Here is a 26,172-nt window from a genome sequence, read left to right as displayed (position 1 = left end):
TCCTACTCCATAACTAGGGCTCCTAGGGAAATATGGTTATATAAATAACTAAAAAAACAACAAAAACTAACACAGCTAACATTCACCATCTTCCCACATTTCCAATAATATCTACTTCTTAACTTCTGTCATAATAAACTTATTCCACTATATACTTGGATGCAGAAAACCTCCAAAGACAACATATAAGGCAATGCTGTGTGTTATCTGAAATTAAGAACTAGGAAGAAAGCCATCTGCCTTCCCCATGTATCTATATCCAACATTTTTAGTTGTTCATGTAGCTTAATCTTCCTAGCTATGTAAGGCTAGAGGATGGCATACAAACTGGTTTAAAAAAACATTTGGATTATGGAACTAGGTATTCCGAAGGGTAAAAAACAGAACCACCACCTCCTCCTCCCCCTGGCCCCCACAAAAAAAACCCTACATTAATTTGAGGATCTACTTTGTATGGTATAATATGTATTTATAATTAAAAAGCCCTACTCGTTCAACTCCCCAAACTGCAAAAAGCCCCTTCTCCCAAAAAAACAAACCAAAAGTTATCTTTCGGAGTGAGAACAACTCAGCTACAGTTCCTATCTTAAAATCAAAGGAAATGTTATGTATTTATTGAATATCTAAAGGATAGGATGGGTTGCTGTAATTATTCTGGAAGATGTATTTCTCCTTCACTCCTGAATTCATCTGGGAAACAGCTTTCGAGGCATAACTTATTATCCCAGAATCTTATATACAAAGGTGTTCTTGATCCATTTAAAAAACCAAGCACAAAGAGTCTCCTTTCAGTGGAACTAAATGCTTTAGAAATAAACAATTCTGCGATGTTCTACATAATTGGATTTAGTGTTCCTTCAAGAGACTGTTGTGAGGTTGTCTGTAATACAGTTGCTGCTGTCCTGGATGATTCTAGTCTTGCATATATTTGAGTTGACAAAATACGTGGTACCTTTTACAACTGTGCTCTGAGAATAATCATCTCATTTCTGGCACAAATCCAACAGCTGAGAACAGCTGTTTCTTATCTCCTGGTACCAGTAGAGGTTTGTCATCCATTACAAAGCCAGTGTAAGTAATAGACATATATCTTTAATTCCTGGTAACACCATTTTAGTAGTCTATCAAAGAAGACTTTCTGGAAAACAAAAAGAATGAGTACTTGTGGCACCTTAGAGACTAACAAATTTATTTGAGCATAAGCTTTCATGGGTTAAAGCCCAATTCATCAGATGCATGCAGTGGGAAATACAGTAAATACGGATACCACTCTGAAACTTTTCTGGAAAACATTTTTGTATGACACCATAGCTTCCTTGTGTGTTATACTCAAGAATCAGACATTTCCCTATTTGCAAAGTGTAATTCAAAAGTGCCTTATTGTTTTAGTTTTGCACAGTGCAAGAATCCATTGCTATACGAACAAGCCACCTCCAATGTTGACTCCTGAAATAAAATAGCATAGCAAAACACTCCATTAGCATTGCTATGCATTAGCAATCATTTAATGGTTATCTATTTTCAGAGTTTTATTTTTCTCCCTTTGATGTGCTAACATATTAAACTTACTGTGTGTGCTATCATTGAACTTAGGCTACATATCACAGACCGTATTCACATAAGTTGGTATTTGTCTTTTCACAAAGCAAAATGAAGCAGCAGCATGCTAGATCTGTGTGCTCCACAGTCCAATAGTATTTTACTCTATGCAAGAGTCTGACCAGAGACTTAAATAGAACGTAGGTGTCATTTTAGCTGTGTTCATAGATGAACTAATCTAATAAATATTTAATTTAGCTATATCATTATGGGAATCATGTATACAATACATTTAAAACGATCAAAGGTAAATGGTCATTTATTGCACCTATCCACCAAATATTCAAAGAGATAGTCTTGGCTAAACTCAGTTCTATTAAAAACTACTTCCAATGGTCATTATTAAAATGTTAACATTCACTCACCATTATCACACAGTGACATGGATATGATTTCAATTGTAAGTACAAAGAAAATCCTCAGCATCTCAAATAACACAGGGGAGGGGAGTGAAACTGTAATTTTTTGATGGCAACCACATTGTGCCATGCTGCAATCTACTCTGTGACCTGCTGATTGCTGTTTGTTAGAGGTTTCATATGAGTGAATTACAGCTTTGTGAGGTTTGGATCTGAGCTTACACAGGTGTTCATAACCATAACAAAACCTACAATATTTACAAATTGGTCACTCTAGCCTCAATTTAGAGAGGTATTTAATCATGTGCCTAAATTAAACCTGGGAGAATCATTTCAGGCAGGGCCTCTACCTATGATACCCTGACTTTGCTGACTTCTGTTCTACTATTCACCATTATTGTTGTTATTATTTTTAACCAAATACACATCTTAGAATCTGTTTACTCCTCCTCCCACAATGTATAACATTTCTTTTACTAATGGTTTAACCTTTTGTTGAAGTATTGTATTTGTCATTCCTTATGAAGGCAGATAGTGATAGCTTAATGGAGTGATTGGCAACCTTTGGGACGTGGCCCATCAGGGTAAGCACCCAGGTAGGCCAGGCTGGTTTGTTTACTTACCGCGTCTGCAGGTTTGGCCGATCATGGGTCCTACTAGCTGCGGTTTGCTGCTCCAGGCCAATGGGGGCGGAGGGAAGCAGCAGCCAGCACAACCCTTCGCCCACACCGCTTCCCGCCGCTCCCATTGGCCTGGAGCAGCAAACCACAGCCAGTGGGAGCCGCGATCGCCTGAACCTGCGGATGTGGCAGGTAAACACACTGTCCCGGCTCGCCAGGGGGCTTACCCTGGCGGGCTATGTGCCAAATGTTGCCGATCCCTGGCCTAGTGGTCTAATCCTCAAATTTGGAAATACCTAGAATCACAAGTTCACGTATGTGTAGAGCTGACTTACCCTTTGAGTCTTTCAAAATAGATGAATTGAGTACCACTGTATTTACTTTAAGATATATTTTATTAAGATATCATAATAAACAAGATATGGTTGTTTTACACAGACATTAAAGATCCCCTAGTACTTTTCCTAAAGGTGAGGTAAGTTACAGCAGTCCCCAGTCAGTTAACGCATGCTATATGCTGGCTGGCTGACTGCCATCTTCACCCTAGAAAGAGCTGCTTATCTGAGAGTGTGTGTGGGTATGTGTAATTTGGGAAGTTCTTTAGGATCTTTCTCAATGAAAGTAGTGTATAAATGTAAGATATCTGTTTTACCCATTTACAGAGGGCCTATTTCTATCTTATGCATATTTGTTATTATAGTAAATTATGGTGTGGAACGCTGATGCTGTATAGCATAGAAGCATAATGGCTCACTGTATAATCGAGAAACTGATGTCAGAATATATTGGCTGAAAGATATAAAAGTTAGAAGGAGAAAAACATCAATCAAAACCTAACTTGCATAAATATTGCACACCACGGGGTCTAGCTCAACTAGCTGAGCTAGCTTGGAGCCCCATTTAAGCCTGCATATGTGGGTGGGTTCTCAGGAATTGAAGTGAGCTAAGCAGTTAAATTTCAGTTTGGATTCTTCAATAGTTAAATTACACACTGCTTCTCTGTCTGGATTGCAATGCTGTCTGCGATCACAAATAGAGTAAAATGCTTTAAGATTGCTTCTCAAACTTTGGAAGATGGGCTGATTAGCCATAAAGAACTGAACATGTGAAAACGGGCAGCACAACAGAGACTCACTCCACAGGAATTATAAATTAGGCCTCCCAGTTCTGCAATAACTGCTGAAATCTTTATGACCAACTTGAAACACAATGTTTGCCGGGTGTTACTGATGAGAAACATTATCCAGCTACTAAATAGATAACATGTTCCTTACTATCATTACAAATGGTGAACAGCATACTGCAAAGTAATTCAGAAGTTTCCAGAGATCACTTCAAAGCATAAAATTGATCCAACGCTCATTTTCTTGGATGTTACTGTTTGGTAAAGCAGCAACAAAATACTTGCATCTACTGGAAAAGGATATTGTATCAGGTAGACTGAGACTGTAGATATTGTTCAGCTTTACTAGGTTTGTATATTGCTGACAAGTCTCATAATCAATGTTGGTTGCACTCAAACTTTGAAAAAGAAAATCTCTAGAACTGGTTTCTATCACATTGAACAAATTTTGGCTTTTGTGCAGAGAGAATAAAACAGACTATTAAAAAACTAAATCTTAGCAAAACATTTCAAGCCTTATAGAGCCAAACATAATAGAACGAGTTCTGACATAAAGAGAATAGCCTCATTGCTTTACACACCAGGCATTTCATAACATAAAGAATATGTTTTAACTGAGCACAATTTATAGCTCATGACTACTCTGCCACACTGTTTAAAAGCACTGCAGCAGAAGTGTTTGAATCTTTAAGTCTGAATCTTCCAGTGGTGCTCCAATAAGGACATACCAGATACACGGGGCAGCAGCAAGGATATGTTTGCCTCAGAAATCTGGTACTGTAGGCAGCACAGAAGTAGTTAATAAATGACAACTCTCTGTATGAAGCTTATACTCATCTAAGAGTTAAGAAAACATCATGGATAGCTGTGACATACTCAACACTGAAGAAACATCATCAAAGATTAAAACATATTAAACTATGAATAATGCTGCTATGAAATGCATGAGATCGTTCCACCAACAACAAACAACTGCTTTTAAATAACACTGTATACTGCATTGTAGAGATGAGTGAAAATGAAATTCAATGAAATAGGAGAAAAACATTTTTTTCATTGAAATACTGTTCATTGTCACCGTCAGTTTTTTAATAGAAGGCTTTTTTCACCACCAAAAGTTATTATTGCAGTGAAATATTATTGCAGCGGAAATATGAAACTTCTGTTAGTGAAGAACTAACTGAAATTTATGATTTTGGCCCAAGACTTGAATTTGACCATTTTTATAATGTAAAACTTAATTTGCAGATGGGGGAATCCAGCATATAATCAGAATTCTTATCCATGGTAAATCAAATTTATCAATATGCTATGCACAGCTCTATTGCAGTCAACATTTTTGAGAGAAGAAAATATAAGGGAATATTAAAAAGCAGCAACCCAGCAGGAATGATCATTAGATGCATGATGCCTCTTGAACCACAAAATATAGTACTATCAATTTCCCCCCAAAACACCTGAGCTATCTAGAGTAACATTTTTCTTAAAATTTCCTGTTATTTCACAACCACTGGTGATAGCAATGGTAAGGGTGCTAATGTAGACTCTTTAACCATCATAGATCATCTAATCTTGCAGAGCAGAGCAGGTCTAGATGACACGATGTTTAAAACCCTAGCTGCTCCTACTGTTGCTACCAGGGGTGACTCTAGACATTTCGCTGCCCCAGGCATGGCGGCATGCCGCGGGGGGCGCTCTGCAGGTCGCTGGTCCCGCGGCTCTACTGAAGCCGCGGGACCAGCGGACCCTCCGCAGGCATGCCGCTGAAGGTGGCCTGCCTGCCGCCCTCCCAGCGACTGGCAGAGCGCTCCCCGCAGCTCACCGCCCCAAGCACGAGCTTAGCCTGCTGGGGCCTGGAGCCGACCCTGGTTGCTACCACTTATGGAGCTGCACTAGTGGTAGTGCAATGGTAAGACATTTTACAAAAAAGTGCTCGTATAGATGTGGCCCATGTGTATTTAACATAATTTCCTTTAACTTTTAACATGCTTCACTCCTTAAGCAGGTCTTGAACTTAAATTGCTGCCCACTGCTACTGCAAAGTCATTCCTTCATTAATGACGATAGTAACAAAGGCAAGAGCTGAGGAGCGAAACATCCAATAGAGATTATTTGTATTTCTTTTTTAAGTCTCTTTTCTTCCTCTAAGTGTGCTTGGCTCTCCTTGAAAGGTGCAGGGCTGGAAGCCCTGGAGACTGAAATCTTCCACTGAATGCTGCACTGTAGATTTAAACTCTGGTTGCAGGTTGGGGATGATGGCTTTTGATTCTTGCTGTCTCCATCCACTTTACACCTCTGTATAATTCAGTACTTAGTTTTGTGTGGCTCAGTTCAAAGATACCCAAAGAGTGGAATGTTGTATCTAGATTTTAAAAAAGTATTCTCAGACACAGGGTACAGCTATACTTGGAACTGGAGGTACAGTATGGGCATTGACTCTCTGGGTGCTCTATGCTTCAAGTGCCCACGGAAAAAAAATAGGGGGTGTTCAGCACCCACCAGCCACAGCTGTTCAGTGGGGCTGCTGATCAGCTGTTCGCCGGCTGGCTGGAGGAGCTCGGGGGAGGGTGGAGACTGATGAATGGCAGGGGTGGAGTGGGGCCAGAAGAGGCAGAGTAAGGGTGGGGTCTCGGGGCAGGGGGCAGAGCATGCCAAAGAGGTGGATCGATGGTGGGGTTGGGACAGAAAGAGGCGGACCGAGGATGTGGCCTTGCGGGGAAGAGGCAGAGTGGGGGTAGGGCCTCAGGGTGGAGTGGGGGTGGAGCAGCCACCAGGAAAAAGAAAAGTCAAAGTCATTGTCTGTGACTGGAGGTGTAATTTCCAGCTTGGGTAGACATACCTGTGCTAGCTCTGACTGAGCAAGTGCACTAAAAATAGTAGCTTGGCCCAGAGTATGGTCCTGTCCAAGATGCTAGGTATGTACTTGGACTCTGTGAAGCCAGATACTGCAGGAAGTATTGCCCAGCAGGGCCTGAGTGGTGGCCTTCCAACATATCCTGGCGTATAAATGAGGAAGCATGGGGGTAATTCTCAGCAGACTGCCTGCTTGCTTTCTCTCCAGATCTTGCCTTGCTGTGAACCCCAGATTCTGGCTCCTAACCCCAGCTCAGCCCTGAGTCTGCTACTTGCCTCCTGTCTGCAACCCTGCACCTGACTCTAACCTGGCTCAACCCTAACTCTGTTACTCAACTCCTGATTGCAACTTCATAAGTGACCCATGCACACAGGCTACCCACAGCCAGGCCCTGACATCAGCTTGCAGTGCTAAACAATTGACTATGTGTGTATTATGGGGCTGAACACCTATTTTGATGGGTGCTGTACAAATACACAAAAGAGACAATTCATGCACCAACTAAATTCTAAAACCAGTTTGATTTACTGTGTCAAATCCTAAATTCCCATGATCAGTAAAGACTAAAGTAACATATGCAACCTCTAGAATTAAAGAATAGTAGCTTGGTGTCCAGATCCAATGCAGTCCATAGTCTCATTTTTAAGACTGGCAACAGAGTAGTCAAATGAAAAAGGGTCTGATTTGTCATTTTTGAAAATCCATGGGAGTTTGCTTACGACTTTAATGGTTGTCTGTTCAGGCTATTAATGCCCAAACCATAAATTGAAAAGGTCTTTTCCATCAATTGCAAATAATTTATACTAGAGCAAAATCTCTATGCAATGGAACGTGACTAAGAAAGTTTATTAACTGCCATCTTTGTAAGGCAGAAATGGCAAGAAGTAATGAAGAAAAGATTTTTCAGAACCTGAAATTTAAAATAACAGAGTGTGAGGAAACAAGGAACAGTCCCAGGAACTCTGGACTAGAACCAAAGGTTAATTAAATATAAAAGGTAGTTTCCAAATATTAAACACACATTTCTAACCATTATTTATCTACTTCTGAATGTTAATTAATAGTTCTAATGATAATTAACCATTTTCCATATAGGGTACTGGCATGTGATGGCTTTAAAAAAATAGTTTGAGAAAACTGGTTCTGATCGTTGGAGCTATTTGTTAAATACAGAATGGAAAAAAGTGACCTGTTCTTTATAATTTGAAAATTTAAAATATAGCTAGATATATCCAATTAAACTTTAAGTCCTAGCTCTTTACGTCAGGAGAATCCTACAAACCACAAAATACGAGACAGATGTAAACACGCCTTTTAAACATGCATGCCTAAATGTCTTTGCTTTTACCCAAATATCTGTTGGTTCCCTATCTTGATAAAAATCTGGGTTCATCTCTAAACTGCTGATATTTTGGAGCCATAGATGGAATTAGCACTTCAGCAAGGAAAAAAACCCTGGTCATCTCCAAAATGAGATACGGGTAATTGCCAAAAGCAACAAAGAGTCCTGTGGCACCTTACAGACTAATAGATATACTGGAGCATAAACTTTCATGAGTGAATGCCCACTTTGTCAGACACATGTAATTGCCAGTTATAGCTGTGCATTATTTCATTGAGTCACATCATCAACACACTGTATGTGACAATCCTACAGGGATCAGGCTGTAAATTACAAGTTCTACTCGTATGTTTAAAAGTTGTCATGCCTTCTATTTTTCAGCAATCACAAGTGGTGCATGTCAATGAGTTACAGCATTAAAAACCAGGATTGATGTCAGGCTGGTTGAACAGTTAGTGGCGTTAAAAACAGCCTGACATCTCTCCTACCTCTCATTTATTTTATCTCAAAAGGAAGTAATAACTATCCTTACAAATACAGATGGATCCTCCAACGGCAGACCATGAATCCCATTCTCTGTAAAACGCAGCATCACAGATCAAAACAAAAGGAGCCAACAAAGCATCATTATTACAGGGGAGAGAGTTGCAGCTCCATAGTTGAGATTGTGCTGAAATTTGCACTTAAAGCAGGATTGAAATTCCTGTGCTTCACACTTAAGTTACTGCATTTCGACTCCAAATTGAGCACAATAATCCTTCAGAGGTCAATAGAATTTTCTATATGATATTTTTAGTTTAATATTCACTAACTTTTGCAGAGGAAATATTTAAAAATGCTCCTTTTTAGAAATTATAGAATTTTTATACACATTTGTTTGGGCCCTTCTAGCTAAACACTTGCAGTCTTCACAAACTACCAACTTCATCCAAATATGCATTCATACAACATCTCGGACATGGTCATGCGCCACTTTTGACATTTATCAAACTCCATTTTGACAGTTCTGTTAAGGCTGCCACCCTTAGCCTTTGACTCATATATTTTAAGGTCAGAGGGGACCATCATGATCATCTACTCTGACCTCCTGTACATTGCAGGCCACAGAACCTCACCCACCCACTCCTGTAATCAACCCATAACCTCTGGCTGAGTTACTGAGTCTTCAAATCATGATTTAAAGGATTCAAGTCACAGAGAATCCACCATTTACACTAGTTTAAACCTGCAAGTGTCACATGCCACAGAGGAAGGTGATAACCCCCCAGTGTCTTTGCCAATCTGACCCAAGGGAAAATTCTTTCCTGACTTCAAATATGGCGATCAGTTAGACTGTGAGCATGTGGGCAAGACCCACCAGCCAGACACCTGGGAAAGAATTCTCTGCAATAACTCGGAGCCCTCCCCATCTAGTGTCTGATCACCAGACATTGGAGATATTTGCTGCTAGCAGTCACAGTTGGGCCACATACCATGGTAGGCAATCTCATCATACCATCCCCTCAATAAACTTATCAAGCTCAGTCTTGAAGCCAGTTAGGTTTTTTGCCCCCACTGCTGCCCTTGTAAGGCTGTTCCAGAACTGCACTCCTCTGTTGGTTAGAAACTTTTGTCTAATTTCAAACCTAAACTTGTTGATGGCCAGTTTATAGCCATTTGTTCTTGTGTCCATATTGGCACTTAACTTAAATAACTCCCCTCCCTCCCTGGTATTTATCCCTCACCAGCTCCAGACCTCACCAATACCATCAGGGGCCAAGTGGTAAGCTGTGGGGAAGAGACAGGGCTCTGTGGAGCTATGGAGGAGTTCATGGGGGATAAAGAACTTGGCTTGAGAAGGCAGGTGGGGTAGAGCAGAGTATTGAGAGCCAAAGTAAAAGGAATTTAGCAGGAATGTGTGAGTGGCTTGGGGAAAAAGCCTTGTGTGCAGGGAGAAAAGTGGGGACTGGAGTTAGGTCCTCTGGCACTGCTGGCTTTATCTCCTGCCAAGAGAAGTCTTTAAAATGCTGATGCCTCAGCAAAGACACACTGTGCTACTGGTCTCAGAAAGGAAAAGGAGAGAGTCGGTATATGGGGGAGATCTGGGGAAAAGAAAGCAGGACTGTGAGGTTGGGGGGTGGGGGAATGAAGAAAAAGTGGGTCTTGTGCCTAGAAGTAGAGACCCAGAAAGTGGAAGAGCTCCTTTTCATGCCTCACATTTCTCCTTTAATCCCTCTTTTCCCCCATCCACAGCTTCATTCAAGCACCAAGCTCCTAACCTCATGCAGCCCCATCTCCAGCCTGCACACCACATCACAGAAACACTAACCCAGGAACCAATTTCTGTAACAAATCTCGTTGCCTACTCCGTCCCCATATCTACTTTAGCAACATCATCAGAGGAGCCAGCCATATTAGCCACACCATCAGGGACTCATTCACCTGCACATCTACTAATGTGATATATGCCATCAGGTGCCAGCAATGCCCTTCTGCCATGTACATTGGCCAAACTGGACAGTCTTTACGTAAAAGAATAAATGGACACAAATCAGACATCAGGAATGGAGACATACAAAAGCCGGTAGGAGAACACTTCAATCTTTCTGGACATTCTATAACAGATTTAAAAGTAGCTATACTTGAACAAAAAAACTTCAGAAACAGACTTCAAAGAGAAACTGCAGAATTAAAATTCATTTTCAGACTTAACACCATTAATTTGGGCTTGAATAGGGACTGGGGGTGGCGGGCTCACTACAAAAGCAACTTTCCCTCTACTGGAATTGATACCTCTTCATCAATTATTGGGAATGGACTACATCCATCCTGATTGAATTGGCCCTGTTAACACTGGTTCTCTACTTGTGAGGTAACTGCCTTCTCTTCATGTCAATTTAATGCCTGCATCTGTAATTTTCACTCCATGCATCTGAAGAAGTGGGTTTTTAACCCATGAAAGTTTATGCCCAAATAAATCTGTTTGTCCTTAAAGTGCCACCGGACTCCTTGTTGTTTTTGTGGATACAGACTAGCACGGCTACCTGCTGATAATAGATATAATTATAACCCTGTAACTTCCAGCATGCCCAATTTTGAACAATAACTAGGTCATCAATGACACAGGTCATCAATAACTTTTCTGAAACATTACAGCAAACGTCACATCTTGCACTCAGCCATTTGCAATCTACAACCAGACCTCATATGCCCCCTGCATAGAACTACTTGCAAAGTAATTTATGCAGATCACACCCATCCCATCTTAATTACCAAAACACACAAACGAATAGCCAGTAAACATGGCTGGTGTTGAAGAGTGCCTGCCTGACCATTGCTCAGGATGAGCGTGAAGTTATGGTTGAAAATAAGTAGCTGAGCTTGACAGGGGCAACTCATGAGAGGAGTTTAACTGCGGTGCTGAGAGACTTAACGGCTTATTGCTTTGATTGCTACAGGTGCACTGGTGGGATATGCAGCCTAGCAACCTTAACTCCAAGTTAACGATTTTGTGGTGAATATATGTCTGAAATAAATCCATGGAGTAGAATCCTCCTGATCCTATTTTCTTTTAAGTGCTGTTGCCATCACTAGACTGACCTTTTTTGGCCTCGCTTGCTTTCATTGTGCTGCAAGACCTATTTAAAAAGCATGAATTCACCCCTGATCTGACCTCCCCTGCACTGGGAGGCATCCTTATTTTTCACACACTTGCTCCCAGAAGTATAACTACAAAAGCAATGCTCACAGGAATGACTGCACATCTCTCAGTGCTGGCCAGCTGATGCTCTGACATCACAACTCCCCAACAAACTGCCCTCTAGTAGTACTGCTGCTGGGAATGATGTAAACTCAAGGTGGCTTTACCAGTGCACAGCACACTGCTCAGCGTAGCCAACTGACTTCTGGAGCCATCACCAGCTCTCAAATTGCTGAATATTAAAACTCCGGAAGCATTTTGCAAATACTTGCAGCATATCCAGTATTTAAGGGAAATAAAACCAGCTGTTTGATTTAACTCCCATATGTGTGTATATGTATGCGCGTGCACACCACTGAAATACAAATACAAATTCCCTGTGCCCTAGCCACATTCAAAGTAACCCTAAAGCTGGCTTAGAGCAGTCCCTAGACCATCCCTCTTTTCCTAGGGCAATCCTCAGGTAGTGTAGAGCTACCATAGTGGCACCTCCACCCCATCTCCCAGGCTAGAAAATGCAAGGAAATGTACATAGGAAATGGGATGTGACTGGGATGTACGAGTGCCCCAGTAAACCTCTGCCTGCTCAGGGGCTGTGGAAATAATGACATAATGTCAAATAGCCCTGAGTTGACCTGCTTTACAACTAGAACCAGTACAGAATGGTCCAGGATTTGGGAGCTGCAAAGCTGGTTTTCCACTCCCTGCCTGCAATGCCTTCTCACTTGCACTGAGCTCTGCTTTGATGCTACTCAGAATCTGGCCCATAGTAACTAAGATATACAATACATACTTTTTTCAAGTAAAGAATCTGCTTTTTAAGCTATTATAATACCGAGAGGCAGTATTTTAAGGTACAATGAGAATCAATGGCTGTAAGTTGAAGCTAGACAAATTCAGACTAACAAGCAAGGCAGTGGAGTGTGCCTGGGGTGGATTCTTGTCAGTGGAAATTTTTAACCCATACTTGCATGTTTTTCTAAAAGATACTCACATACGTTGTGTGTTCAGACACACATATTGGACTTGAAGCAAGAGTTACTACAGGATAATTCTACAGCCTGTGTTATGCCAGAGGTCAGGCTAGACAATCACTGTGGTGCCTTCTGACATAAAAATCTACGAATTTATTGAAATTGGGACGCAATGTAAGAGTCAACGTATTGGTATGCAATATAAACTATACCTGCTAAAGTGAAACACTGGATTTATATAAAAGTTCTTAATTTTAACTTTCCACCCTTTATTCAAGTGGGAAACAGAGGGAGGCCCTTCGGTTATAGAGTTTGCTGACATGCTGAAAGATTACAGGCAGGACTGGCAGCAGACAAGTCAAAAGACTTTCTAGAGAGGTTTACCTCTTATTCAACCAACATTTCACTTAACTAAGGCTATATCTGTGCTACAAGCTTGGGATGTGAAAAATCACAATCAAAATAAAGATCAACACAAAACTAAACTACTTGCTGTAAAAAGCATGAGGTTTATGAGCTAATGGTGCGATTCCCCTGCTTGCATACAGATACCACACTAGGTCTCTGAGAGCTAGGGTGAGTATAAATAGCAGTATAGCCACAGCAGCATGGCCAGTGGCAGCACAGCTATGGCTTAGCTGTGCTGAGTACATACCCACTGGTATGGGTAGGCTTGTACTTGGCAATTCTGAGCTGTAGCTCTGCTGCCTCTACTCGTGGTACTACAGCTACACTGCTGTTTATATTTGTTCTAGCAGGACAGCTTGACAGGGGGAACTAAAGCCCCCCAAGCCCTCAGGTGTCTACTCTCATGCTCAGGGCCGCCCAGAGGATTCAGGGGGCCTGGGGCAAAGCAATTTCAAGGCGCCATCCATAAAAAAAGTTGCAATACTATAGAATACTATATTCTTGTGGGGGCCCCTGCAGGGTCCGGAGCCTGGGGCAAATTGCCTCCTACCCTCCAGGCAGCCCTGCCTGTGCTAGGCAAAATGGATAAGTGAACAGAGAGGGGAAGGTTTCAGTTTGAATTTACTTCCATTAGTTAATGTAGATAGTTAATGGTATTTTAAATGTACTAAACAGAAATGGGCTAAACCCCAGACCTTTTCTTTTGCCTCCTTCTTCCACAAACTCTCACAGTTTGGATAAAATAGGATGCAGATTTGAACAACCTTCAGACTGCATTGTGCCATCAGATTTTATGCTGATTTGGCACAATATGGCACCTGGTTTGGGTTTTGCCAAATAGCTACGATGTTAATTTCCCGCCTTTGTTTATCAAATTCCTAAACAACATGCTTTACCTGTGGCAAACAGCTAATAATCAATTTAGAAAGCAGTTTATTCTTAAAATTATAATGCAGTATTAAAACATATACTTTTAAAAGTAAATTTATTTCTGATTGATTGAAAAACAAGTTTGTCCTCGATGCCAGTCTAAATGGAACTGTTTGATAATGCTATACAGTTCTGAACATCAATGTTTCTGAGGCAGAATGATTACACCTGCATCACTAATCATATGGTGTAGCAGAAATAAAATCATTTAAACACAACACTGGCACAGACTGTCTACTTCTTTGAAAATAAAATCTGTCTCTCAACATCTATTTTTGATAAATGCCTTGGTTGGTTTCCCCTTGGAATGTATCAAGCAGCAGGAGACCATTATCCTGTGACTGTGCTCTATTCCATTGATATAATTTCCGAAATAAAGTTCTGCTATTTACTTTCATTTAATCGCAGTGCAATAGGCCAAAGACGTGGCTTCCAAGCAGCTTCATTTCAGTCTCTGCCTTGATGCTTTGAAGCTGTTTCAAGTTGTCTTTCAGTGCACTTCAAAACATCCTTGATAAAGTTATGGGGGTGGGGGAAAGTTGCATTGCTGGCAAAGCCAGACAATAATGGTTTGTTACAGAGTTGAAAAAAAAGTTTAAATAACGGCTATTCTTCTGCTAAGTTGAGGTTTTTTGACGCCCCCCTCACAAGACTGCTAAGTAGATGAATTATGCAAGGCCCATAACTGTAAATATTTTTCTTATGGGCTCAACTTGCCCCTTATGAGTTTCCACACTGTAGCTGCCATGTGAAAAGTGGCCACCATTTTACTTTGGCCATATGAGTTTTACTCAGTAGGAGCCAATGAACTTAGCTGAACTCATTGTGTTCTGATAAAAAAAAGATCTAATCAGTATCTTTAAACCTTTATCCTTTAATGGGAAGCTTTCAAACTAGAGTGGACAAGTATAATACAGGAATAATCCTGTGCTGGTAGAGAAAGAGGTAAGAGGACCTGATACTGGTAGGCTTTTCCCATCCCATCTGGATTTTATTGAAATCAATACACTTCTATACCAAGTTTTAGGCAGCAATTAATTTTTTACTGTTGAGAGTTCTAAACCCACCTGCAATGGGGTTTAAAATGGAAATAGATAGCAACCCTAGTTGATACTAATGGCAGGGCTGGCTACCTAATTGAGGTTTTAATTTCTAACGAGCACTGCACAAGTTATGCAAGAAAAACTAAAATTGACTTACTGGAAAGGAAGTGCTGAGATGCAGGGCCAAAATCCCTGTGGGCTTCATGCAACTGTCTGATGCGCTCATCAATGGCTACCTGAGAAAAAGAAGAGAAAAATTACTCTCCTCTCAAACATGTAACAAGTAGCAATTAAAGTTAGTTGTCTATTTCATTAAAGAAAGAGTTTTGTTTTGTATAAGACAAGAGAACACTCAGGCAACAATTTATAAACCAAGGGTTTGATTGCAGTTTACCAAGTTGAATCCAAAGACCAGGGAGGTCAACAATGTTTTTCTACTAGTTTAAATGGCATTGGACCAGGCCCACAATAAGCAGCCTGATAAACCCCTTTCTGTTAAATCATCTGAACGGCCACCAGCCAAAATAATAATAAAAAAGATTCTGTTTTCTCTCTTGTAAACATTAAAATGGGAAACAAACCCCTCTGTTATTACCTGAATTTGAATGACTCCGAATGAACTTTTTGAGAGCAAACAGTCATAAAATAATAGGTATAAAAGAAAGTAATCTCATATAGTACGGAGATGCCAACTGCACACGTATAGTGCCACAATGCTGGTAATTAGCTAGTGTTTGGGTACAAGTATATTCTTTGTTCTCTAATTCAATTGACTCCCATCCCCTTAACCGTTTCTTCTCGGTATGGTACTGTCCTTTGAAGAAAATGTTTTTTAGTGTCTTGTTGGGCTGATGTATTGCACGAAGACACAACTACTGTAGAACTGTGGTATGAAAGTAGAATGAATTATATTGTAAAAATAAGAATGGATTAAAGAAATGTTGTATGTACCTTTAAGCAGAAATAAAAAATGTTGAAATACAGGTGCCAGGTAAAGAAACATTTGGCATAAACAAGGGTGCTAATGGCTAAACATTAACAGAAGATCGGTAATAGTTAGTAAGGAAATAAGATATGCATGCCTAGCCCAGGTAAACTTATCAGATTCTGCTTCCTTTGTTATCTTGCTAAGTGCTCCCCCCCTTTTATCTGTATAAATAAAATACTTTGTGTCTTGTATGGTGCTCACATTATCTGGGTGTATTAGCAGAGTGCTGTGCTAATAAAACAGAGTGGTCTGACAAACTGAGTCCTGAGTCTAACTTTGACAGTGGTTTAATTTTTAAAACCTCCAAATCTGTGTGTCTCAGTATAAAACAGAATGTCTAGGACAGGTGGACAGTAAGATAATCTTGTACAGAAATTTTCAAACAACATGAGGGATATTCACTAACAACTTTACGTACTATATATCCAAAAGACAATGTCAGGTAGCTTAGGTCTAAATTTACATTTTGAAACCAAAAATGCCTAAAGCTAATAAGAGTAAATTCTCAGAAATGTTTTCAACAAAATAACTAATAGGAAGCAGATTAACTGAATGTAAAGATTTCCCTGCAAGGTCTGCAAACCAAACAATGGAGCACTATATTAGTACAAGAAAAACAGAAAGGGGAACAGATTAAGTTTGGTTTTGTTGTCCAAATTGAGAGAGATGTATAAATAGGTAACAAACACCATATATGATGAAAAAGGAAAATCAAATTTTCAGTTTTAATTTTTGTAGGTGTTGGCTGTAGCATGTTCACCCTTTTGACATGAGTAGCTAGCCAATGTTTCGGGTCTTGTGGCTTGTTACCATTAGGAGAAGCAATTCATGGAGAAGCCAGGTATTTCTTTGATGCAGTCTCATGTATTTACAAAGAATGGACAAAGTCCTGTTTCCCTGAACATAGTAGGGCTCAAACAACAGAAGGTAATTTCTTTGTTCACAGTTGCAAGTCTCTTTCCAGTCAGCACTCTGCCCCCGAATCCTCTCTTGGTTTTCTTACTGTGTCACCTTGAAAGTGCTTCTCTTGCTATCTCCTTGGTTTTCTTGTGCCTTCTATGTCTTCTTCTGACTGCCTCTGGCTCCTCCGAGTCACAGATACACAGAGGCACCCTGTGTTTGCAATCAGCCCCCTGAGAAAGCTTTCTGCCCACAAAACTTAGCTTCTGTGCTTTGGGCAGTGGCTCCCATTTGTAAGTAGAGTCAGGATGAACTCTATTCTGACATCTGATGGTGAATTGTGGTGAGTTGTGGAAAAGAGCTTCAGAGGCTGGTCTTGTTTGCCTAGGCACAACCACTCTGCCTAGCATGAACCCACAAGCTGACCAAATGGTCAATTTGGCTGCTGTTGGATCCCCAGTTTCTCTGTTATTGGGGCAGGAAGAATAAAGTTTTGTTACGCTGATTATGTGAATCAAGGTCAATGGAACTGTTTTATGACAGAGGGTCTCTCCATCAACTAAGTAGCACTTGCCAGACAAGGGACATGGGTTCCAAAACCCAGTGAATTAAGAGAGATTGGGGATAGGGATTTGTACTGAATGGTATGGGCCCCTTTTGAGGCCCTGAAACACCAATTGCACCTCCTCCTCTCTCCACGGTTGAACAGCAGAGCTAATTTTGATTCCACGAAGAGCCTAGTTACAGGCTGCTGTGCTGAATTCACTTTGGGACAATGGTGCACCAACACTAGGACTCCCCTACAATGAGCTGAAATCACTAAGAGCTGAGATCACTGAGTGCTGTGCTGTGCTGTGTTCAGTGGAGCCTGAAGATATATTGCTAAGTGGCTGGCAGAGTGGAACAGTTTGTGGGACTGTTGGTGCAAACCACGGGATGGCGAGTGGAGTGAAGTGGAGCGGAGCGGAGCGGAGGAGTTTGTGGGATGGTTGGCGCAGCCCACAGGACGGCGAGTGGAGCAGTTTGCAGGATGCCTGGAGCGGCTCATGGGACGGCTGGTGGAGTGGAGTGGTTCATGGTGAAGGCTGCAGCAGAACCCCATGGAGAGGCAGGGCAGTCGGCCTCAGACCACATAAAGTGCCCCTTAACACCCCGTGTGCCCCTTCTCCCCACCCATTTTCACCCAGGCTGGGGGTGGTGGTGGTAAAACTCTGCAGCTAAACTTTTGAACTCTGGGGCTGCACTGACCAGGGACATAGACTTTTGTCAGACTTTTGGGTGATTTTTGGGTTGCTGGACTCAAGAGACTTTTGTAGTGTTGGACTTTTGGGACTTTGGGGTGATCTTTTGGGTTGTTGGACTTAAGACCCTGAGGGGAAAAGGATACTGCCAAACTTACTTGGGGGTGGGTCTTTTGCTCACCTATTTGAATCCTATTTGTGGTGTTTCCCTAACATAATGCTGCATTGTTTCCCTCCTTTTTTAAAAGGATTTTGCTACACTCAGACTCCGTGCTTGCGAAAGGGGAAGTATTGCCTCTTAGAGGCGCCCGAGGGGTGGTACGTAATTGTCCCAAGTCACTGGATGAGGGCTCAAGCCAGTTTTTCATTTGCGGTATTGAAACGGAACTCCTAGATACTGAATCCTGCCCTTGTTGCTGCCAACTCAGACAGGCAGAAGGGTTACACGTTATTTCAGCTATCTTACTTTATAAAGGAGCTTAATTGCTTCTTACACTTTTCTGGAATGAAGGGTGGCTATCATGCTCACTAGCATCAAGAAGTCTATGATTGCCTATAGATCAAAGACATGCTTGTGGAAGCTAACACCACCTGTAGCATAACATTATTATTTATTTTAACCTTACAATGACCTTTCAATGAATCATAGTTCTCCATAATTTCAAATATTGGTTTTCAGTTCAATAATACATTTTTTTAAAATGAGCCATGCTGAAGAAAATAAAAAATGTGCGTCTGCTCTTTAGACCTCTCATTTGTTTTGAGAGGGTTCTTTATAGAAACCTAAGGCTCTACCTGTCTTTGATGCAAGCATTCCAGGTCTTTCTTCATTATTAGCATTTCCTTATCAATACTAAAAAACAACATTCCATTTTAAGTTTTAATTAACAACGGACAACGAAAAACAAAGATGATAAAAATCACAATCTGACTTACACAATCCTAAGAGTCAATTGAGAATGAGGGATCTACAAGGTATACAATAGATATCAACATTTTTTATGCTATGACAATGACAAATCTGAGCATGTGATTTTGGGAAAAGATTTTAGAGCCTCAAGATATTTGTGCCCACTGCTAGTTCAGAGGCCTTAAAATTCTACGTATTATATAAAACAGGAAAAAGTCATGTATTTCTATGAATTGGGTGAGTTTTGGTTAAACTGAAATTTTAGTCTAATGAGTAAACCCAGCAAAATGACACACACTAAACTCCACAGTGAATTTTTAAACTGAACAACTATATGTAGCCTCGGATGCTAGCTTGGAAATAGCTATCTTTACAGAGGTGTATTTTGTCAATGTAAAGATGAATAAAACATAAGGAAGCCTTGATTACTCTCCAAGACTAATCAATTGAGCAATTAAAAGTTATCCCATCAGTTATCCTTGCCAATCCACACAGCACTATTTATCAAGGCATCAGCGTCCTGTATGTATACTCATATACCAAATGGTACATACAGTTTTGATGATAGAGTAATGAAGGTGCACTGTTATTTTCCATGACTTTTACAAACTCTAAAACAAATCATAAAATGACAGAGTTAGCGCTCACAGTAAATAACAACTACTTAAAATTATAGTCAACATATTTGCGCCTGTGCCTGTTCCAATTTAAGCCAATGAGGGATTTGCCACTGACTTTCCTGGAAGGAACGTTGGGTCCATCAAGAGGCTTCCCATCTGCTAAGTAATATTATATGAACAATTTCTCATTGGCACACAAAAATAATTTTTTTTGCATGTTAGCTGTATTTAATGCCTGTGATGAAAATAGCAGCACTTTCTCTCTGAATCAAATGGATTCATTTCACTCAAAACATCAGTTTTCGAATGCAAGAATACATAAAGTAATGTCATGCAGCTCAACAGGTAACAGCCTTATTGCTATGCAGACAAAGAGAAATTAATCTGTTCTTGCTTCAGATAGCCAGCTCCTAGGAGTACCAGTTTAATCAAACAAACAAATGAAAATTCATGGGTTTCGATAACATAGTTTGGATGTGTGATGAGCAGTAACTTTCTTTGCTCTTGCTCCTTATGCAAAAGGTTGATAATCAGCAAGATGGATAAAGGTCAGATTCAGATGTACCTTTCTCCACAAGTAATGCCACCAGAAAGCAAGAGACTGCTTGTGGTGTCAACTGCTACTCAGTGGAAGTATGGGTTATCAGAATTTGGTCTAAAGAAAACGGCCCCACCTTTATTGCCCGATTCTGATTTTAAAACAAACACCAAAATCTTCCGCAGGCAGTAGTATGGTATTATAAATTCCCTTCTCTTCAATATGACTGATTCTTTGCAAAAAATGTACATTTCATCATGTTCTTTGTCCACAATTTTGTGCTACAGTTGTTTTCTTTCTATCATAAGAAAGAAAATTAAAGAGCAACAGTAGCAGCTGACATTAAAATACTGTGATTTTAATTAAAAACACTGTAACCATGTAAAACTATAGAGAGATGAAATATGACAGCTTCTGTTCATTCCAAAAATAAATTATAGTGCTTAAAAGCATTCATTACTTCTTTTAAAACATAAGTGAACCTGAAGAGATTTATTAAAAGGAGTTATTCCTCTCTCTCCCCATTACTCAATCCCAACACAGTGAATTGAATTTATGTCTGTTTATCAGATAAATAGATTACATATAGTAAAAGAGCAAAGCTGTGTCACATGATTACTGGGAACTGTTTATCCATTGTGGGGGGCTGAATCTTACAAACACTTGTTATAGCAGTTCCAGAAATGAGGATTTGCAGGATTTGGGTCCGTTACTTAGGCCTGGTCAACACTAGGAAATGAGGTCAGTATAATTACATTGCTCAGGGGTGTGAAAAATCCACACCCCTGAGTAATGCAGTTAAACTGACCTAGGCTCCTGCATAGACAGCACTAGCTCAACGGGAGAATTCTCCAGTTGACCTAGCTAGCACCTCTTGGGGAGGTAGAGTTAAAATTTTATTAAGATAATGTTAAAAAAAAAAAAGTGAACAGTACAGAGTTTAAGCATAGAAGTTTCTGGTTATCAGGGAATAACATACAGATTATCAAGTGTGCAAAGTTTGGTTTGAGATTGGGTGGCACAAGGAATACATAATCTACAATATCCCCAATTGGAGGTAAAAGGTTGATGGGTCAAAGTACAGACATTGAGATATGAGGGTATGAAGTTCATAAAGTGGCTATGTTCGGGTGTGGAGTATAGGACATCACAAACTCCTTTGAGAACAAGACTCTGGCATTTCGCGAAGCCTGAGCTCGTAAGCTGGAAAAGTACACCCCCCGGCAGACACCCTGAGAGCGAAGGGCTACAAAGTGCAGATGGACACCCTGATCATCAGAGCCCTAGGCTCCTGGGACCCCTGCAACGAGTGTGTGCTGCACACCTGCGAAATCGGGCGACGCTACGCATGGCTCATGAAGTGCCTCATGGTCTCAGACCCCATCCGATGGTCCAGGGACATCTACATCAAGCACATCACCGGCCACCGACAGTACCAGGAGGCGTGAGCCAGAGTGACATTGTTCTTTGACTACAAGAAAGGGATCAAGAGACTTTCTCCGTTGGATCATATGAACTGGAACCATAAACTCCCTGAACATTAAATCTCACCAAATGAGGGTCAATCCATCCTCATCATCCTATCCACTCATTATACTCCACACCCAAACATAGCCACTTTATGAATTTCATACCCTCATATCGTCTACACTGATGGCAGAACCGCTCCTGTTAGCATAGGTATTATTGTCACTGAAGCATTACAGTGGTGCCACTGCAGTGTTTTAAGTGTAAACAAGCCCTTACCTTCTCCCTCTTTCTCATCTGACGAAGTGGGTATTCACCCATGAAAGCTCATGATCCAAAACGTCTGTTAGTCTATAAGATGCCACAGGATTCTCTGCTGCTTCTCCCTCTTTGTTTGTTTGTTTTGTCTGGTTTTTAGTTGGACATATTTTTGATTTGGTGGCTTTCACCTCGAATGCAAAACAGATGAGACCAAGTATCTCTTTTTTAGATCAACCCCTGCATCATCCCCGCCCGCCGTCGCCCTGCAAAACCGCCACCAAAACCCAAAACCCACAAACAAACAAACATACTTCAGGTGACGTTGTTTGCAGAGTTGTTGTACCCATGTTGGGCTCAGGATATCAGAGAGACAAGGTGGGTGAGGTAGTATCTTTTATTGGGTCCATTTCTGTTGGTAACTTTCATCCAGCTTTCGAGCTACACCTGAAGAAGAACTCTGTGTAAGCTCAAAAGCTGATCTCTTTCACCAACAGAAGTTGGCCAAATAAAAAAATACTATCTCACCCACCTTGTTTCTTTCAAGTGATGCTGGTCATCATTTAGCTCTAACTCCCTGGTATGCACAAACAGCATTTAGTGCAGTGTTTGCAAAGATATAACTGTGTAACCCCCTTTAGCTTTTCTGGTCTTCGGGCTTTGGGAGCTTTGATAAGCGTGTGAATGTGCAAACACACTCACAAAAGAACAGCAAATGCCTACACTCCTACATAATGGGACTACAACAAAGGCTTCCCTTGTGCTATTACACTAGTGAATTAGCTGTAAATCACCCTCTATACAGGCCATTCATAACCTCCTGATGTATTGCATGCATTGTTTTTTAAAGGATTCTTTAATATTTTATTTCAGGGGTTCTCCAACTTCATGGCACTGCAATCTCCTTCTTACAACAAAAATTACTACATGACCCCAGCAATGGGGCCAAAGCCTGAACCCGCTGGAGCCCGGCTGCCCTGGGGCAGGGGCGGGGGGAACCAAAGCCCAAGGGCTCAGCCCTAGGTGGGGGGCCTGTAACCCTAGCTCCGCCATCCAGGGCTGAAGCCTGAGGCCTTCAGCTTTGGCTCCGGGCAGTGGGGCTCAGGCTTTGGCCCTGGGACCCAGAAAGTTTAATGCCAACTCTGGGGACCCCATTAAAATGGGACTGAAACCCACTTTGGTTTCCTGACCCACAGTTTGAGAACAGCTGCTTTATTTCATGTTCCAACCGTGTATATGCCCACCAGGTTTGATGGGGAGGTGCCTCAAGAGGTTTATTACAGAGTTGTGGGTTTCAGTTAGAATCCTTAAACCTCTTCTAGTTCAATGAATCTCTCATTCCATGAAGGAATTACTTTAATATTTTCCTAAAAAGTCTGGACGAGATTGCAGAATAAAGTGTTCAGCAGAATTGCTCTGTGAGATAATGAATCAATACTGGCTCAGAAGACACAAGGACCAGTTGCGTGTGTGTTCATGAAAAAAAAAAAAAACAGACAAAAATCATGAGACATCAATGCCAATATTATTTGAAAATTCAATGAAACTAGCAAGTTAGAAAAAAAGAATATATCATTTCAGACACATTATATCAACTGAACTCCTGGGGGCATGACCTACCCTACTGATATTTCCAGGCAGATCTCTTTAGAAATCGCAAAATAATTTGCAAGACATAGAATAATAAGGGAATAAATAGGTAATTATTTCTTCTGTCTTGTCTCAGCACACTTAGTTTCACCTCTCCAATTTATAAAATGACATTTTATTCTTTCTGGGAAAAAGGATTTCCTTTACTGTCTCTGATGCTCATGCAAATGAACAGTAGCTTCTATTACCACTATTATTAAGTCAAATTATACTGCCATTAAAATGACTCTACAATTTTATGTGCTATTTTGAAAGGGAATAATTAATATTATAGTGGAAGAAACAGCATTCAGATCTCCCCCTTCCCTCTTCATCAGGGATATCTTCGTCAAAATCCATAATGTGAACCAGATACCAGGTTCACAATGTAAAATGCAGAGAGGAAAAAAAAATCTGAGTTTTTATTAAAGGAAAATAAAATATCTCCTCACCAGAGTTTCTTGAGCTGCTTCACTATTGATAAAACACAAACAAATATTAAAACACCTTACATGATAGCAAGAACATGGTTGCAGATGCTGGGAGAGTTCACTATCCTGCACTGTTTCAAATTATTGCATTTTTCTATTTTCAGATCAGTAACAGAAGAGACGGAAGAAGAGGTCAGTTCTCACCCATTCCATTGACTGAGTTAAAACATTTACATTTAAGCTTACCTTCTATACATTATTATTCATTTAAAATATATCACCAGCAGAAAAATCTTCTAAAGGTCAGAGTAATATCCCTCTTCAAAGCATGTGAGGGCACAGGCAGCATAATACTTAGCCACTAATTACACAATTGTGCTTCCCTGTATTCAAACACAGGCAAATTACGAAGGAGCCCTAGTGGCAATTTAAAATAGTTATTAACGTGAGAAAGTAGGGCTGGGGTCATTAATTGAAAAACAAACGAGATGCAATAAACAAACAGCTAAAATAATTCTTGAAAAAAGATGGCTGAACCTGGCTGAGATTATGAGGAAAAATAGTAGAGAAGGAAGGAATAGAACAAGATAATCTCATTCAAGCAGCTGCTTTTAGTGCAGCAGCAAAGTAATAAAGTCAGGGGGTTAAAAATTTGCTCCAGCAGTGATGGCTTTCATGAAGAGAGGAAGGTAATTTTCTGTATTTAACAAGCATGCATACATACAATACTTAATAAAACAACACTTTTCTAATCCCCCACCATATTCACAGCATTTCCAGAGCATCCTGACCTTGACTCCAATCACATCCAATTTGACTGCACATCAAAGAACAATGGCTACTACAAGACCCTTTTTAATGTTACCCAGCACTCCTCCTCCTATCTGCTGAAAAGCTTCTTTCTTTTCTCTGACTCAGAGCTGCCAAATCACTATGAGGCTGTTCTTTACAAATCAATAAACAGGAAGATCTGATCTACTGTACTTCCAATAGCTACTGAATTCAGTCACTCTGTGTTCTTTGCATATCAGAAGATAAGTATGGGTTTAAATAAGCACACTTTGTGCTACTTAAGGAAGGACAGAGAAAAGGAGGATTGATACCCATTGTTTCTGAACTGCTGACATGCAGAGTTAAATTCTGAAGAAGAGGAGCTCTGTGTAGCTGAAAAGCTTGTCTTTTTCACCAGCAGAAATTGGTCCAACAAAAGATATTACCTCACTCACCTTGTCTGTCTTGACAGCTGCTCATGAGGGCATGTCTACACTAGAAAGCTAAGTCGAAGTTACATGCCTTACGTGGACCTAACTATGTAAACATGCAAACTACAGTGTTCCTACCACCATAAGAGTGGACTTTGAGCTTTCCCTGGGGGTGTTCCATGCCTGCTCTGCCCTGATGCCCTGCTCCCCACTCTTCCCCTTCCCCCAATGCCCCACCCTCACCCTGCCTTTTCCTGCCCCCCTCTCTGCCCTCTCTCCAAAGACCCTGCCCCTGCTTCTCCCTCTCCCTCCCAGCACCTCCTGCCCACTGCTGAAACTGATCTGCAGTGGGCAGGAGGCGCTGTGGGGACAGGAAGGAGCTGATCAGTGGGGCCTGCTGAACAGCTGATCCGTGGGTGGCTGGTGGGTGCTGAGCACCCACTATTTTTTTTCTGTGGGTGCTCCAGCCCCAGAGCACCCATAGAATTGCCACCTATGCCTACTGCTGCTGTAACTTGCCCGCTAAGCTGATCTAGTAAATCCAGTTCGATGAGAGGCATAAGGCTTAGTTTGACATAGTTTGGGCAAGGCAGTGTATAGACAATGTGTTACTTTTATCAGGTCTTGGCTGCCATTGTGGCTGACAGCTGGAGTCATGAAATTGACAAGAACTTCAATTTCTCCACTGGTAGGGTCCCTGGTTTGAAATTGAACCCTGTGTGCGTGGGGTGGGGGGCAATGTGTGAGCCCCAGCAGTACTGACAGCTGGAACCTCGCTGCCCGGCGCTGAGAACCTGAACTGTGAGCTCCCCACAGAGCTCCCAGCAGGAGTCCAGTTCCTTCCCGGGCTCTCAGCTCCCTGCTCTGCATGGAGCTCCTGCCTGCCACCAGAGCTTTCAGCTCCCTGCTCTGTCATAAACAGATAGCTAAGGGTTAATGTCTCTTTCACCTGGAAAGGGGTAACAAACAACACCTGACCAGAGGACCAATCAGGAAACAAGATACTTTCAAATCTCAAGGGAGGGAAGTTTTGGGTGTGGGTCCTTTGTTCTGTGTC

At 41.1% G+C, this 26,172-nt stretch overlaps 1 protein-coding gene across 9 annotated transcripts in view; it reads right to left on the bottom strand.

Moving 5' to 3' along the window:
- LOC116825693 (dystrophin) overlaps nt 1-26,172 on the bottom strand; it is a 1,328,444-nt gene that overhangs the window by 161,586 nt on the left and 1,140,686 nt on the right. For all 9 annotated transcript variants that reach the window (XM_075059803.1, XM_075059815.1, XM_075059808.1 and 6 more), the window contains one exon: nt 15,089-15,167. In XM_075059803.1, coding sequence (XP_074915904.1) covers nt 15,089-15,167 — 79 coding nt within the window. The remainder of the gene's footprint in view (nt 1-15,088; nt 15,168-26,172) is intronic.

This window comes from Chelonoidis abingdonii, chromosome 1 (assembly GCF_003597395.2).
Source record: "Chelonoidis abingdonii isolate Lonesome George chromosome 1, CheloAbing_2.0, whole genome shotgun sequence".
Classification (NCBI taxonomy): domain Eukaryota; kingdom Metazoa; phylum Chordata; order Testudines; family Testudinidae; genus Chelonoidis; species Chelonoidis abingdonii.
The sequence above is the reverse complement of the archived record's forward strand: the minus strand, read 5'-3'. Positions and strand labels throughout refer to the sequence as shown.